This window comes from Eleutherodactylus coqui, chromosome 1, assembly GCF_035609145.1.
Source record: "Eleutherodactylus coqui strain aEleCoq1 chromosome 1, aEleCoq1.hap1, whole genome shotgun sequence".
NCBI classification, from domain to species: domain Eukaryota; kingdom Metazoa; phylum Chordata; class Amphibia; order Anura; family Eleutherodactylidae; genus Eleutherodactylus; species Eleutherodactylus coqui.
In genome coordinates, this window is record NC_089837.1 from 247,084,702 (window position 1) to 247,097,927 (window position 13,226).

The window sequence follows — 13,226 nt, forward strand, 5'->3', positions numbered from 1 at the left end:
GGACGTAAAAACACCATAGTGCTAAGGGGTTAAAGGCTAAAGCAGTCACATTAATAAGAATAATTAATCATAAATAAGCAGGACCTTCCATACTCAATCTACTATCACTGCTTCTTCTGAATGAAGAAATCACATTTTTCACAAAGGTAATTCAAATATTTATTACTTTTTTGTTAAAAGATTTGCTAACAAATATATTTATACATTTTTAGGTTTGAGAAAGTAACCATGGACCGTGATGCACTTGAGGAAACCCTGGATGCACTAATGTTTAAACATAAAGGCTTATACTTTGGGGTCCTACATTCATCACCTGAACTTGTAGATGCTGTAGAACACATGGAAATTAGGGACAGTGATGTGTTTCTTGTTACCTACCCAAAATCAGGTAAGTTCACAGGTAGAAATTTTTGCCACATGGCAGAGTAAGAAAAGATTCACATGTACTGTAGTAGAAAACAGTAATAAAACAATTTTTTTTAATTGAAATTTTAAAATTCACTTTTTGAAAAAATTGCACAAAGGTGACAGTCCGTCTATTGCATTTGGAACTGAAATTCAAAACCAATTTTTGAATCTTCTAGCAGAACTGAGTACCTCCTTTTAGCCTTTCCTAATATAAATATTAGTACCTCTCGCCTACTTTTATAAATATGTCTGTTTCCATAAAATAAAAATTCCGGAGAATCTTTTCCTAGAACTCTGCGCAGTGCTGTTCCTCTTATTTTTATTTTTTTTCTATAAATATTAGACGCCTGGAGGTTACCATTCCCCTTGTTAAAGAGTTACATCTGTACACAGTCTGACACTAATCAATCAATGCTGAGTATACAGCAGTGTGTAAGGAAGCACTCCTTTGACATTTCAGATATGAATCTGTACTAAAATTCCCGGATTTGTTTGATGTTGATGTATTTAGCTGTGGATTTCAGTAGAGATGAGCGAACGTACTCGTTCGAGTATTAGCGTGTTCGAGATGCTCGTTTCTCGTAACGAGTACCACGCGATGTTCGGGTTACTTTCACTTTCATCTCTGAGACGTTAGCGCGCTTTTCTGGCCAATTTTCTGGCCAATTGAAAGACAGGGAAGGCATTACAACTTCCCCCTGTGACGTTCAAGCCCTATACCACCCCCCCTGCAGTGAGTGGCTGGCGAGATCAGGTGTCACCCGAGTATAAAAATCGGCCCCTCCCGCGGCACGCCACAGATGCGTTCTGACATAGCTAAGGGAAAGTGCTATCGTGTTGGAGCTGCTATAGGGAGAGTGTTAGGAGTTATTGTAGGCTTCAAGAACCCCAACGGTCCTTCTTAGGGCCCCATCTAACCGTGTGCAATACTGTGGAGGCTGCTTTTTGCAGTGTTGCGCTTTTTTTTTTTTTTGGTATATCGGCCGTGCAGAGCATTGCGCCCTGCAGTAATACTCCAGGGACAGAAGTGTGGAGGCAGGGACAGAAGACATATTATTGATTGAATATAGGCAGTGGGCCTTTTCTAAAAAAAAATTGGGCAAAAAATCTATTTGGCCTGCCTGTCACTGTGCTCAGTGTTCTGGGTCCGTGTGTGCTGGGTGTAGTAGTTCTACAAAATCATACGCAGCTAGCTAAGTGTTACAGCAGGCTTGAGCCAAATTATTTCCTGGAGTTCCGTAAGCGAAGTCAGCCTCCAACCACAGGCCAATAAGCGGCACATTTAATTACAGCGTTCTGTTTCTGCATTACTGGTAATACAGCATGCTGAGGGGTAGGGGTAGGCCTAGAGGACGTGGGCGCGGCCGAGGACGCTGAGGCCCTAGTCTGGGTGTGGGCACAGGCCGAGCTCCTGATCCAGGTGTATCCCAGCCGACTGCTGCGGGATTAGGAGAGGGGCACGTTTCTGGCGTCCCCACATTCATCGCACATTTAATGGGTCCACGCGGTAGACCTTTATTAGAAAATGAGCAGTGTGAGCAGGTCCTGTCGTGGATGGCAGAAAGTGCTTTGAGCAAGCTATCGTCCACCCACAGTTCTACACCGTCCACTGCTGCAACTCAGAATCCTCTGGCTGCTGCTCCTCCTTCCTCCCAGCCTCCTCACTCCATGAAAATGAGACATTCTGAGGAGCGGGCAGACTCCCAGGAACTGTCTTCGGGGCCCCTGCTCAGATTGGGCAGCAGTGGTTCCTCTCCCACCAGAGGAGTTTATCGTGACTGATGCCCAACCATTGGAAAGTTCCCGGGGTCCGGGGGATGAGGCTGGGGACTTCCGGCAACTGTCTCAAGACCTTTCAGTGGGTGAGGAGGCCGATGACGATGAGACAGTTGTCTATCAGTGAGGTAGTAGTAAGGGCAGTAAGTCCGAGGGAGGAGCGCACAGAGGATTCGAAGGAAGAGCAGCTGGACAATGAGGTGACTGACCCCACCTGTTTTGCTACGCCTACTGAGGACAGGTCTTCAGAGGGGGAGGCAAGGGCAGCAGCAGGGCAGGTTGCAAGAGGCAGTGCGGTGTCCAGGGGTAGAGGCAGGGCCAGACCGAATAATCCACCAACTGTTTCCCAAAGCGCCCCCTTGCCCATGCCACCCTGCAGAGGCCGAGGTGCTCAAAGGTCTGGCAGTTTTTCACTGAGAGTGCAGACGACCGAACAGTGGTATGCAACCTTTGTTGCGCCAAGATCAGCCGGGGAGCCACCACCACCAGCCTCACCACCACCAGCATGCGCAGACATATGATGGCCAAGCACCCCACAAGATGGGACGAAGGCCGTTCATCGCCTCCGGTTTGCACCGCTGCCTCTCCCCCTGTGCCCCAACCTGCCACTGAGATCCAACCCCGCTCTGAGGACACAGGCACTACCGTCTCCTGGCCTGCACCCACACCCTCACCTCCGCTGTCCTCGGCCCCATCCACCAATGTCTGTCAGCGCAGCGTCCAGCCGTCGCTAGCGCAAGTGTTTGAGCGCAAGTACGCCGCCACGCACTCGCACGCTCAAGCGTTAAACGTGCACGTAGCAAAATTTATCAGCCTGGAGATGCTGCCGTATAGGGTTGTGGAAACGGAGTCCTTCAAAAGTATGATGGCGGCGGCCCCGCGCTACTCAGTTCCCAGTCGCCACTATTTTTCACGGTGTGCCGTCCCAGCCCTGCACGACCACGTCTCCCGCAACATTGTTCGCACCCTCACCAACATGGCTACTGGCAAGGTCCACTTAACAACGGACCCGTGGACAAGCGCAGGCGGGCAGGGCCACTATATCTCCCTGACGGCACATTGGGTGAATTTAGTGGAGGCTGGGACAGAGTCAGAACCTGGGACCGTTCACGTCCTACCCACCCCCAGAATTGCAGGCCCCAGCTCGGTGCTGGTATCTGCGGCAGTGTATGCCACCTCCACTAAACCCTCCTCCTCCTCCTCCTACGCAACCTCTGCCTCGCAATCCAGATGTGTCAGCAGCAGCACGTCGCCAGCAGTCTGTGTCACGCGGCGTGGCAGCACAGCGGTGGACAAGCATCAGCAGGCCATGCTGAAACTACTCAGCTTAGGAGAGAAGAGACACGGCCCACGAACTGTTGCATGGTCTGACAGAGCAGACCGACCGCTGGCTTTCGCCGTTGAGCCTCCAACCGGGCATGGTCGTGTAACAACGGCCGTAACCTGGTGGCGGCTCTGCAGCTCGGCAGCCTCACGCACGTGCCATGCCTGGCCCACGTCTTTAATTTGGTGGTTCAGCACGTTCTGAAAGGCTACCCACACTTGTCAGACCTCCTCGGCAAGGTGCGCCGGGTCAGCGCACATTTCTGCAAGTCCAACACAGATGCTGCCACCCTGAGGACCCTGCAACATCGGTTTAATCTGCCAGTGCACCGACTGCTTTGCGATGTGCCCACACAGTGGAACTCTATGCTCCACGTGTTGGCCAGACTGCATGAGCAGCATAGAGCTATAGTGGAATACCAACTCCAACATGGGCGGCGTAGTGGGAGTCAGCCTCCTCAATTCTTTACAGAGGAGTGGGCCTGGTTGGCAGACATCTGCCAGGTCCTTGGAAACTTTGAGGAGTCTACCCAGATGGTGAGCGGCGATGCTGCAATCATTAGCGTCACCATTCCCCTGCTATGCCTATTGAGAAGTTCCCTGCAAAGCATAAAGGCTGATGCTTTGCGGTCGGAAACGGAGGCGGGGGAAGACAGTATGTTGCTGGATAGTCAGAACACCCTCCTGTCTATATCTCAGCGCGTTGAGGAGAAGGAGGGGGAAGAGACAGCTGGGCCCACTTCAGAGGGTACCCATGCTGCTTGCCTCTCATCCATTCAGCGTGTATGGCCTTTGGAGGAGGAGGATCCTGAAAGTGATCTTCCTAGTGAGGACAGATGTATTGCGTACAGGTACCCTGGCACACATGGCTCACTTCATGTTAGGATGCCTTTCTCGTGACCCTCGTTAGACGCATTCTGGCCACTACAGGTTACTGGGTGTACACACTGCTCGACCCATGGTATAAGGAGAACCTTTCCACTCTCATTCCCAAAGAGGAAAGGGGTTCGAGAGTGATGCAATACCACAGGGCCCTGGTGGACAAACTGATAAACTTCCCATCTGACAACGCTAATGGCAGAAGGCGCCGTTCCGAGGGCCAAGTAGCAGGGGAGGTCTGGAGATCAGGCAGCATGTTCAGCGCAGACAGGGGAACACTCTACAAGGCTTTTGCCAGTTTTATGGCTCCACAGCAAGACTGTGTCACCACTCCCCAGTCAACGCTGAGTCGGAGGGAGCACTGTAAAAGGATGGTGATGGGAGTACGTAGCCGATCGTACGACCATCCTCCGTGACGCCTCTGCTCCATACTAGTACTGGGTGTCAAAGCTGAACACGTGGCACGAACTTGCGCTGTATGCCCTGGAAGTGCTTGCTTGCCCTGCGGCTAGCGTCTTGTCAGAGAGGGTGTTTAGTGCAGCTGGGGGAATCCTCACGGATAAGCGTAACCGCCTGTTAACTGACAGTGCCGACAGGCTTACACTCATAAAGATGAACAAAGACTGGATTTCCCGACTTCTCTTCTCCACCAGCGGACAGCAGCGGTACCTAAAGATTATTTTCGCTGCAACCGCGGATGCAAGTATTGTTCTCTATCACCGTAAAAAATGGGGACCTTTACCTTTGTTAATCTGTGTATGATATTCGTCCTCCTGCTCCTCTTCCGGAAACCTCACGTAATCACCCCAAACGGGCAATTTTTCAGTGGCCCAAAAGGCTCATGTAACTTTTGTAAACAATATTTATACGTTTCAATGCTCATTAAAGAATTGAAACTTCCACCTGAACCAATTTTTATGTTAACTGGGCTGCCTCCAGGCATAGTTACAAATTAAGCCACAGAAAGCTAAGTGATTAATGGGTTTCACCTGGCCTCTGGATTGGGCATGGGCAATTTTCTGGGGTACATTTGTACTGTTGGTACACCAATTTTTGGGCCCTCGCCTACAATGTACTCCAAGTAATTTTTATGGGCTTCGCCTGCACTCATGGTACACTAATGTGTCTGGGGTTGGCATACACTTTTGCTACGGAAATGTAACTCTGTTCTGCCTCCCTATACTTCTGCCACAGTAATGCTACAGGGGTCTGGCTATACTTCTGCAACAGAAATGTAACTTCGGTCTGCCGATCCTTCTGAAATGTTACCTTGGTTTGTGTATACTGTAACTACTGTAATGTTACTAATACTGGCCTCTGCCTATACTGCTTCAACAGAAATGTTACTGGGGTCTGTCTATACTGCTACTATTGAAATGTAACGAATACTGGGCTCTGCCCATACTGCTGCTAAGGAAATGTTACTGGGGCCTGTCTATACTGCTACTACTAAAATGTAACTAATACTGGGCTCTGCCCATAGTGCTGCAACGGAAATGTTAATCTGCTGCTTTGCCTATACTGCTTCTACGGAAATGTTACTGGGGCCTGTCTATACTGCTACTACTGAAATGTTACAAATACTGGGCTCTGCCCTTACTGCTTCTACGGAAATGTTACTGGGACCTGTCTATACTGCTACTATCGAAATGTAACCAATACTGGGCTCTGCCTATACTGCTGGGACTGAAATGTTACTGTGGTCTGTCTATACTGCTACTACTAAAATGTTACTAATACTGGGCTCTGCCTATACTGCTGCTACTGCTATGTTACTGGCTTGTGCAAACAGAGGCTTGCCAAAGACATAATGGTGGCGAGGCTGCACTACTAGGTCCACAGTCGCGAAAACTTTCCATCAATGCGGTTACTGGGAAGGTGCATATAACCACAGACACGTGGACAGGACACATACTGCCTCAAAAACCTCCTCCTCCAACAATGAAAACATTCTTGGCAAATGCTTTCGCAGTGGTCCGTCTGGCGGTGGTCCAAGAATTTCACCTAAAACGACACAATAAGAAAGCCCCCCCCCCCCCCCCGCCACGGACCACTTAATCCTGGCCACATTCCAAAAACCAACTAAATAAAACTGCGGTACTAGTCCGTTATCCCTAGCTGAAGCTTTCAGCCGACTGGTAGAGCAATGGTGGCTTCCAACTTGTTGGTACTCCTAAGTCCAAAGATAAGCATACAGGTGACTATAGAACACTGCATCCCTGCATGGCAAGGGACACAGTAGCAGCAGGCACCGATCCTTGGTGGAAGCAGGCCAGCTGAGAACCACATACTCCCTGAATGATTTTGGACTGACTGATGAGGCCTTTACTTGTGATCATCTTTTGGTAATTCCTAAGAAAGATGCGTGGTAGTAGCCAAAAACTTGGATTGCTATTTGCTAACACTTTGAAATGGATAACAGAAAACATATGAATGAAGCCTTTCCATATTTCAGCTTGAGATGAGGAGGAGTGCAGACTTTCAGTACCTTGAATATATCCTTTTCATTGCAATCAAATGCCCCTCTCTTGTCTCAGAAAATACTAGCTTTTCCACATAGGTGTTGTCTATCTGTCTATACTGTTACTACTGAAATCCCACTAATACTGGGCTCTGCCTATACTGCTGTTATGGAAATGTTACAAGGGTCTGTCGATACTGTTACTACTGAAATGTAACTGATACTGGGCTCTGCATATACTGCAGCTACTGAAATGTTACTGGGGTCCGTCTATACTATTACTACAGAAGTGTCAATAGGGTCTCCCTAGACTTCTGCAACATAACTGTTAGTGGGGTCAGCTTATACCTTTGCTACAGGAGTATTACAGGGGTCTGTGCATACTATGGGTGCACTAAGTGTTCCCATCAGTGTTCAACGTACATGGCCCCCCAAAAAATAACCCAGACTGACTAGGGCATGCAGTGTGGGCCAAAGCCTACCTGCATTTTATCTCACGTTACCTTAGCTATGCGGGGCACTGCAATGTTATAAATAATTCACAGAAAAAGCCAAAAATCCAATACCCTTTACTCTTCAAAGCCGACATGGTCGCCATAGTCAGTATAGTCAGTATTGCCACAAGGCAGGCACAATCGCCATCGGCAAAATCGCAGTAGGACAGGCGCAACCGCCATAAGCACTACAAATATGCCGGCAGCCAGACAATGCTGTGGACGACAAACTTGTCCATGGCAGGCTAATATGCTGTCACTCAACCCACCCCATCGGTGGGTTCCAGGGAGCCACCCATACTGTGGGTGCACACAGACTTCCCATAGAGGAGTTGTTCCTGCCTGTTACTTTTTTTTTTTTTTTAAACCCAGTCTGACTGGGGCATGCAGTGTGGACCATAGCCCACCTGTATTTTATCTGACGTTAGCTCAGCTGTGCAGGGCACTGCAATGGGATTCTTTTATGTACCGCCGGTGGCTTCCTGGGACCCACCCATGATGTGGGTGCACACGCAATTCACATAGAGGAGTTGTACCTGCCTGTGTCTATTTTATATATATATAAAAAAAAAAAAAAAAAAAAAAAACCTGTCTGACTGCGGCATGCAGTGTGGGCCGAAGCCCACCTGTATTTTATGTGACGTTGGCTCAACTATCCGGGGCACTGCATTGGGACAAACTACAGGAGCAATACAGCGCTAATGAGACGTTCACAGCTACGCTAGCATTGGAGTCTGCTCTAGGCCCACGATTGCTGAGGGTTTGTGCAGAGGCCTATGTCCTGGGTGCAGTGAAAGTCCGCTTCCAGGCTAGGATTGCTGAAGCTGTGGGCCGAGGCCTATGTCGTGGGCGCATTGCAAGTCTGCCATGTTTGGTCGCTCAGATCCATTTATTTTTTTTTTTTCATGTCTTGGGTTGCCTAGAACCCACCTGTGCTGTTGGTGCCCACTTAGTTCCCATCGCGGTGTTTGACCAGGGTCGTGTGGGGGGGGGGGGGGGGGGGTTGGTTGGGCAGCATGTAACCCAGGAGAAGAGGCAGTGGTGTGTCCCGCAGGCAGTGATTGTGCTTGGATGGAGGTAGTGTGGTGCTTAGCTAAGGTGTGCCTTGCTAATGAGGGTTTGTCCGGCATAAAAATTGTTAGGGGGGCACTCTTGGCGCTATTGTGGCTTAATAGTGGGACCTGGGAACCTGAGATGCAGCCCAGCATGTTGCCCCTCGCCTGCCCTATCCGTTGCTGTGTCGTTTCCCATCACTTTCTTGGGTTTTCCAGATTTTCACAAATGAAAACCTTAGCGGAGCATGGGTCACATACAAAAAATGCTCGAGTCGCCCATTGACTTCAATGGGGTTTGTTACTCAAAACAAACTCTCGAGCATCGCGAAAAGTTCGACACAAGCACCCGAGCATTTTGGTGCTCGCTCATCTATAGTCACTATTTATAAATTGTCGCTATTCACAAATTTGTAGGAGAAATAAGAGAGGAACTGCCCAATATATAATTTTCAGAAAAGATAATCAAGAATTTTTATTTTATTGGGAACACAAGTATTTAGTAAAACAAATATGGCGAAAGAGCTGACGGATTTATCTTTTTTTTTTTTTTTTTTTTTTCTTTTTTTTTAAAGGCATTTTTATTTAGCCAGAAGTTGGGTAACAAACATACAGACATAGGCCGCAGGCACCACAGGTGTCGGATTCAGCAAACAGTACATTGTATGTAAAACAGGATAGGAATAGTCAATACACGCACATTTCTTCTTGGCACATAATGTCTGGCTAGAGCTTTTTTTTTTTTTTTTTTTTTTTTTTTTTTCTAACTTTGTCAATTATTACTTAACAACAATTTAACCTTGGAATGGATTAGCTGTAATCAATCAGGAAAAGAGAAACAGGAAAAAGAAAAATTAAAGGAAATTAAAGGTATATAAGTCCCTATAGAATTGGGCGAACGCTTTATTAAACGATCCCAAACTAATTAATCAAGTATCCGAGCTATCGTGCACTGCTGTAATTGGTGGCAGTGTCTGATCCTCTTGAGCCAGGTAGGCCACTTAGGCCACTAAGTGGCCGTTCTTGTCTCCCTGATCAAACATCCGGTGGCGGGAATACAGAAGTTTTTTTTCTTGGTGAATTCAATGAGTAGTAATTTATATTCCCGTCGCAGGGCACCTAGAGTTGAAGTAGTTTCCGGGGAGGGATCTGCTATGTGCCTAGCCTCTGCTAAGTCAAGGCGGCGTTCCAGGTCCAAGCGGCTGGCTCCCAGGGACCTTCTGTGCTCTGCTATGGCTGAGGCAAAGGATCCCCTGGTGAAGGCTTTAAATGCGTCTCATACCACTAGCTCCGGGGCCATCCGCTCATTGACCTCCCAGTACATTTCAGCCTCTTCTACATATTCGTGTACTACTTTGTTCCAACCACAGTGGGCTCAGTCTCCACACAGGGCGACTGCCCTCAACTCTAAGGCTAAGAACCAGTTGGAGCAGGGAGTGATCTGAAATGCCTCTGGGCAGGTAGGATATGTCGCGGACCATGGGGGAGGCAGTCCGGGGAGCCAAAACACAGATCTATACGTGAGAAGGCGTTATAGGTCGGGGTGTGATATGAGTAGGCTCTGTCGTGTGGATTTCGCATGCGCCATATTTCCTGCTGTAAATAGGAGTCGGCCCACCCAGGCACCTGAGCCTGTGTGGAAGCAGCTGGAGTGAGACGGTCCCGCACCAGGTCTAAGATCAGGTTGAAGTCTCCCATAATTACTATTGGGGCCGCCTCAAGGAGGACCACTCGTGCCATCACCTCATGGAGTATCTCTATATTAGCAGGGGGTGGTAAGGTAAACAGTTACAATGGTGAGGAGGCGACCATGGAAGGTGCCCTGTAGAATCAGGTAGCGTCCTCCAGGGTCTATATGTATTTGACGAAAAGCAAACTGGGCCGACTTGGCCACCAAGATGCTGACCCCTCGAGCATAGTTTGAATAAGTCGCGTGGTACTCTGTGCCTATACTTGCTCACATAAGCGCCAGTGTCCTCGAGCCCCTAAGGTATGTTTCTTGGAGGAGTATGTGAGGGGAGTGAGTTTTGAGAGTCAAAAACCAGCGCTCTTTAATTTTAGAATTTAGGCCCCTGACGTTCCAGGAGACCAGTTTTAAGTACATGCTAGCCATTATCAATAGCTGGACATTGTTTCCGCAAGCTCCCCGTAAAGCGTCCAAAAAAGTCACGCCAAATACAACAAATAAAAATTACAGAATAAACCAAGATCTGTTCACATTTGCCAATCTCAAACCAATCCCCCCGAACTTTGGACAGGTTTCAATCACATAACTCACAACTTTGTAGGGGGCGTAAGGCCTACCCCCAAGAGTCAACAACCAAATAAAACAGGGGAGTGAAAGTCAGCAACAGCGGTCACAGACATGGGAATGCAATTTCCCCCCCCACCCCCCCTGTGAATAAACCGAGACATGGTCATGTGGATGTGGGCTGCTCCAGTGTGGACCATAGGTACTCAGCACAGGCCACGGGCGGTGTACAGGCCTCTAGTCCAACCAGGCCCCCACAGTCCAAGGCAGAAAAGAATAACCTTATCGCAGTCCACATTACTTTACAGTATCATTGCCTTCAGCTGCCGGCCTTCTTATCTAACATGGAGGGAGGAAGGGGAAAAAAGGGGGGGGGGGAGAAGAGAGGGAAGGGAGAGGAGAGGGGTTGCCCTCCAGTTACAGTGCAAGAAGAAAGGGAGGCGTTGGCCAGCCAGCCGCATCAAATATGTATTTTTGTCTCACGGCATGGATCAGTTTTGTTCAAGCCAGTTTAGGACCTCCTCTGGGTTTTCGAAAAAATGGAAATGGTTATCCTTGACCACCTTTAGCCTGGCAGGGTACAGCATGGCATAGACAAGATGTTTTGAGCGCAGCATTTTCTTTGCTTCTGTAAATTTGTCGCCTCTGCTGCACCTCTAAGGAAAAATCCGGGAAAATCCAGACTGTTTGTCTGTCAACGCTTAGCGGTTCTCTCTCACGGTTGAGTGCCAGGATTTTGTCTCTGTCCCTGTAGTTAAGCAGCTTTGCAATGAAGGTGCGTGGGGGGGGCCCCCAGGCGGCAGAGCCCTTGATGGAATGCGGCGAGCCCTCTCAACGCAGAATAGGGGGGACAGAGTTGGGGCCATACTCCTGCTTGAGGAGCGATTCCAGGAAGTCGCAAGGATCTCTGCCCTCAGCGCCCTCCGGCAATTCTATAAATCTGAGGTTGCATCTACGTAAGCGGTTCTCCATATCGTCCAATTTCTTCCGCTGCACCACAAGGTTAGAGTTGAGGGTGCTCACCTGATATGAGAGTGGTGTAACAGTGTCCTCTAAGTTAGAGACTTGCGTCTCAACCTCTGTGCGCTCTCTCAGCGTTTTGGACGTCACAGCAGACCAAAGTCCGACTGTAGTGCGTCTTTTTTTTTTTTTTTTTTTTTCCCCTGCGAGGGCAGAGTGTGATTCTGTGATTGCAACTCCCTCAGAGGGTGCACTCTGCGGGCTGGAGGGCGCATTAGATCGGGAGTCCGTTGAGGTGCTGGGCCGAGAGTACTTGCTAGTTATCTTAGCTTGCTTGCTGGGCGCCATCGCACTGGGGAATAGTAGTAGGGGATGTGCGCAGGCCTGAACTTATGGGATGTCACAGGGGGGATTCATGCGCAGTTTAGAATTGGGGGGCATAACTGTTAGGATACAGTCATGGGGTACAGTCATAGTGTAGTAGTATCTATGCGCCACCGGCACGCTACCCCTAGATGGCAGTTCAGGGCTCAGTTTATAGGTGAATGTAGGATAATGGGTTATAGTCCTGTGGTGCCTCTGATGAAGGGGTCCACAGGTCCGGGTCCCCCTCCGCCTCCTGCACCGTCTGTGCATTATACTTGTGGCTGGCTGGGAGTTGTATTACGCATCTAGGCTTGTTCCCAGCCTTTCAGCAATAGTTTTCTCAGGAAAGTGTTAGAGTGGGATCCTGTCTTCAAAAACCCCAAAGCTCCTTCGCTGGGCTACATCTGACCGTGTGCATTATGCTTGTGGCTGTCTGGGAGTTGCAGTGCATCCATTTTTGTATTACGCATCTAGGCCTATTCTCAGCCTTACAGTAATAGTTTTTTCAGGCTGCAGTACCGTACAACCAGCTCTCACCGTGAAACTGCACTCAAATATTTCCTAGCCTGCTGCGAATGACTTCATTTATAACGTTCTATGCCTGCATTATACAGAGGTCTCACAGCTAAACAGTACTGTAATATTACCTGGGCCACTCCAAAGTAAGGGTCCGGGTGATGAGGCTGGGGACTTCCGGCAACTGTCAAGAGCTTTTTGTGGGTGAAGATGATGAGACACAGTTGTCTGTCGGTGAGGTAGTAGTAAGGGCAGTAAGTCCGAGGGAGGAGCGCAGAGAGGATTCGGAGGAAGAGCAGCTGGACGATGTGACTGACCCCACCTGGTTTGCTAAGCCTACTGAGGACAGGGTTTCAGAGGGGGAGGCAAGTGCAGCAGCAGGACAGGTTGGAAGAGGCAGTGGGGTGGCCAGGGGTAGAGGCAGGGCCAGAGCGAAGAATCCCCCCAACTGTTTCCCAAAGCACCCCCTCACGGCAAGCCTCCGTGCAGAGGGCTAGGTGTTCAAAGGTGTGGATGTTTTTTAGTGAGAGCACGGACGCCCAATGAACAGTGGTGTGTAACCTGTGTCGCACCAAGATCAGCCGGGAAGCCACCACTACCAGCCTCACCAGCATGCGCAGGCATATGATGGCCAAGCACCCCACAAGGTGGGACTAAGGCCATTCACCGCCTCTAGGTCACACCACTGCCTCTTCACCAGTGCCCCAACCTGCCACTGAGATCCAACCCCCGCCCTCCCC

General features: G+C 49.3%; 1 protein-coding gene across 1 annotated transcript in view; it reads left to right on the top strand.

The window, feature by feature from the left end:
- Positions 1 to 13,226, top strand: part of LOC136580517 (amine sulfotransferase-like) — a 104,241-nt gene that overhangs the window by 30,723 nt on the left and 60,292 nt on the right. Inside the window, exon 3 of the mRNA XM_066581168.1 lies at positions 213 to 388. Coding sequence (XP_066437265.1) covers positions 213 to 388 — 176 coding nt within the window. The remainder of the gene's footprint in view (positions 1 to 212; positions 389 to 13,226) is intronic.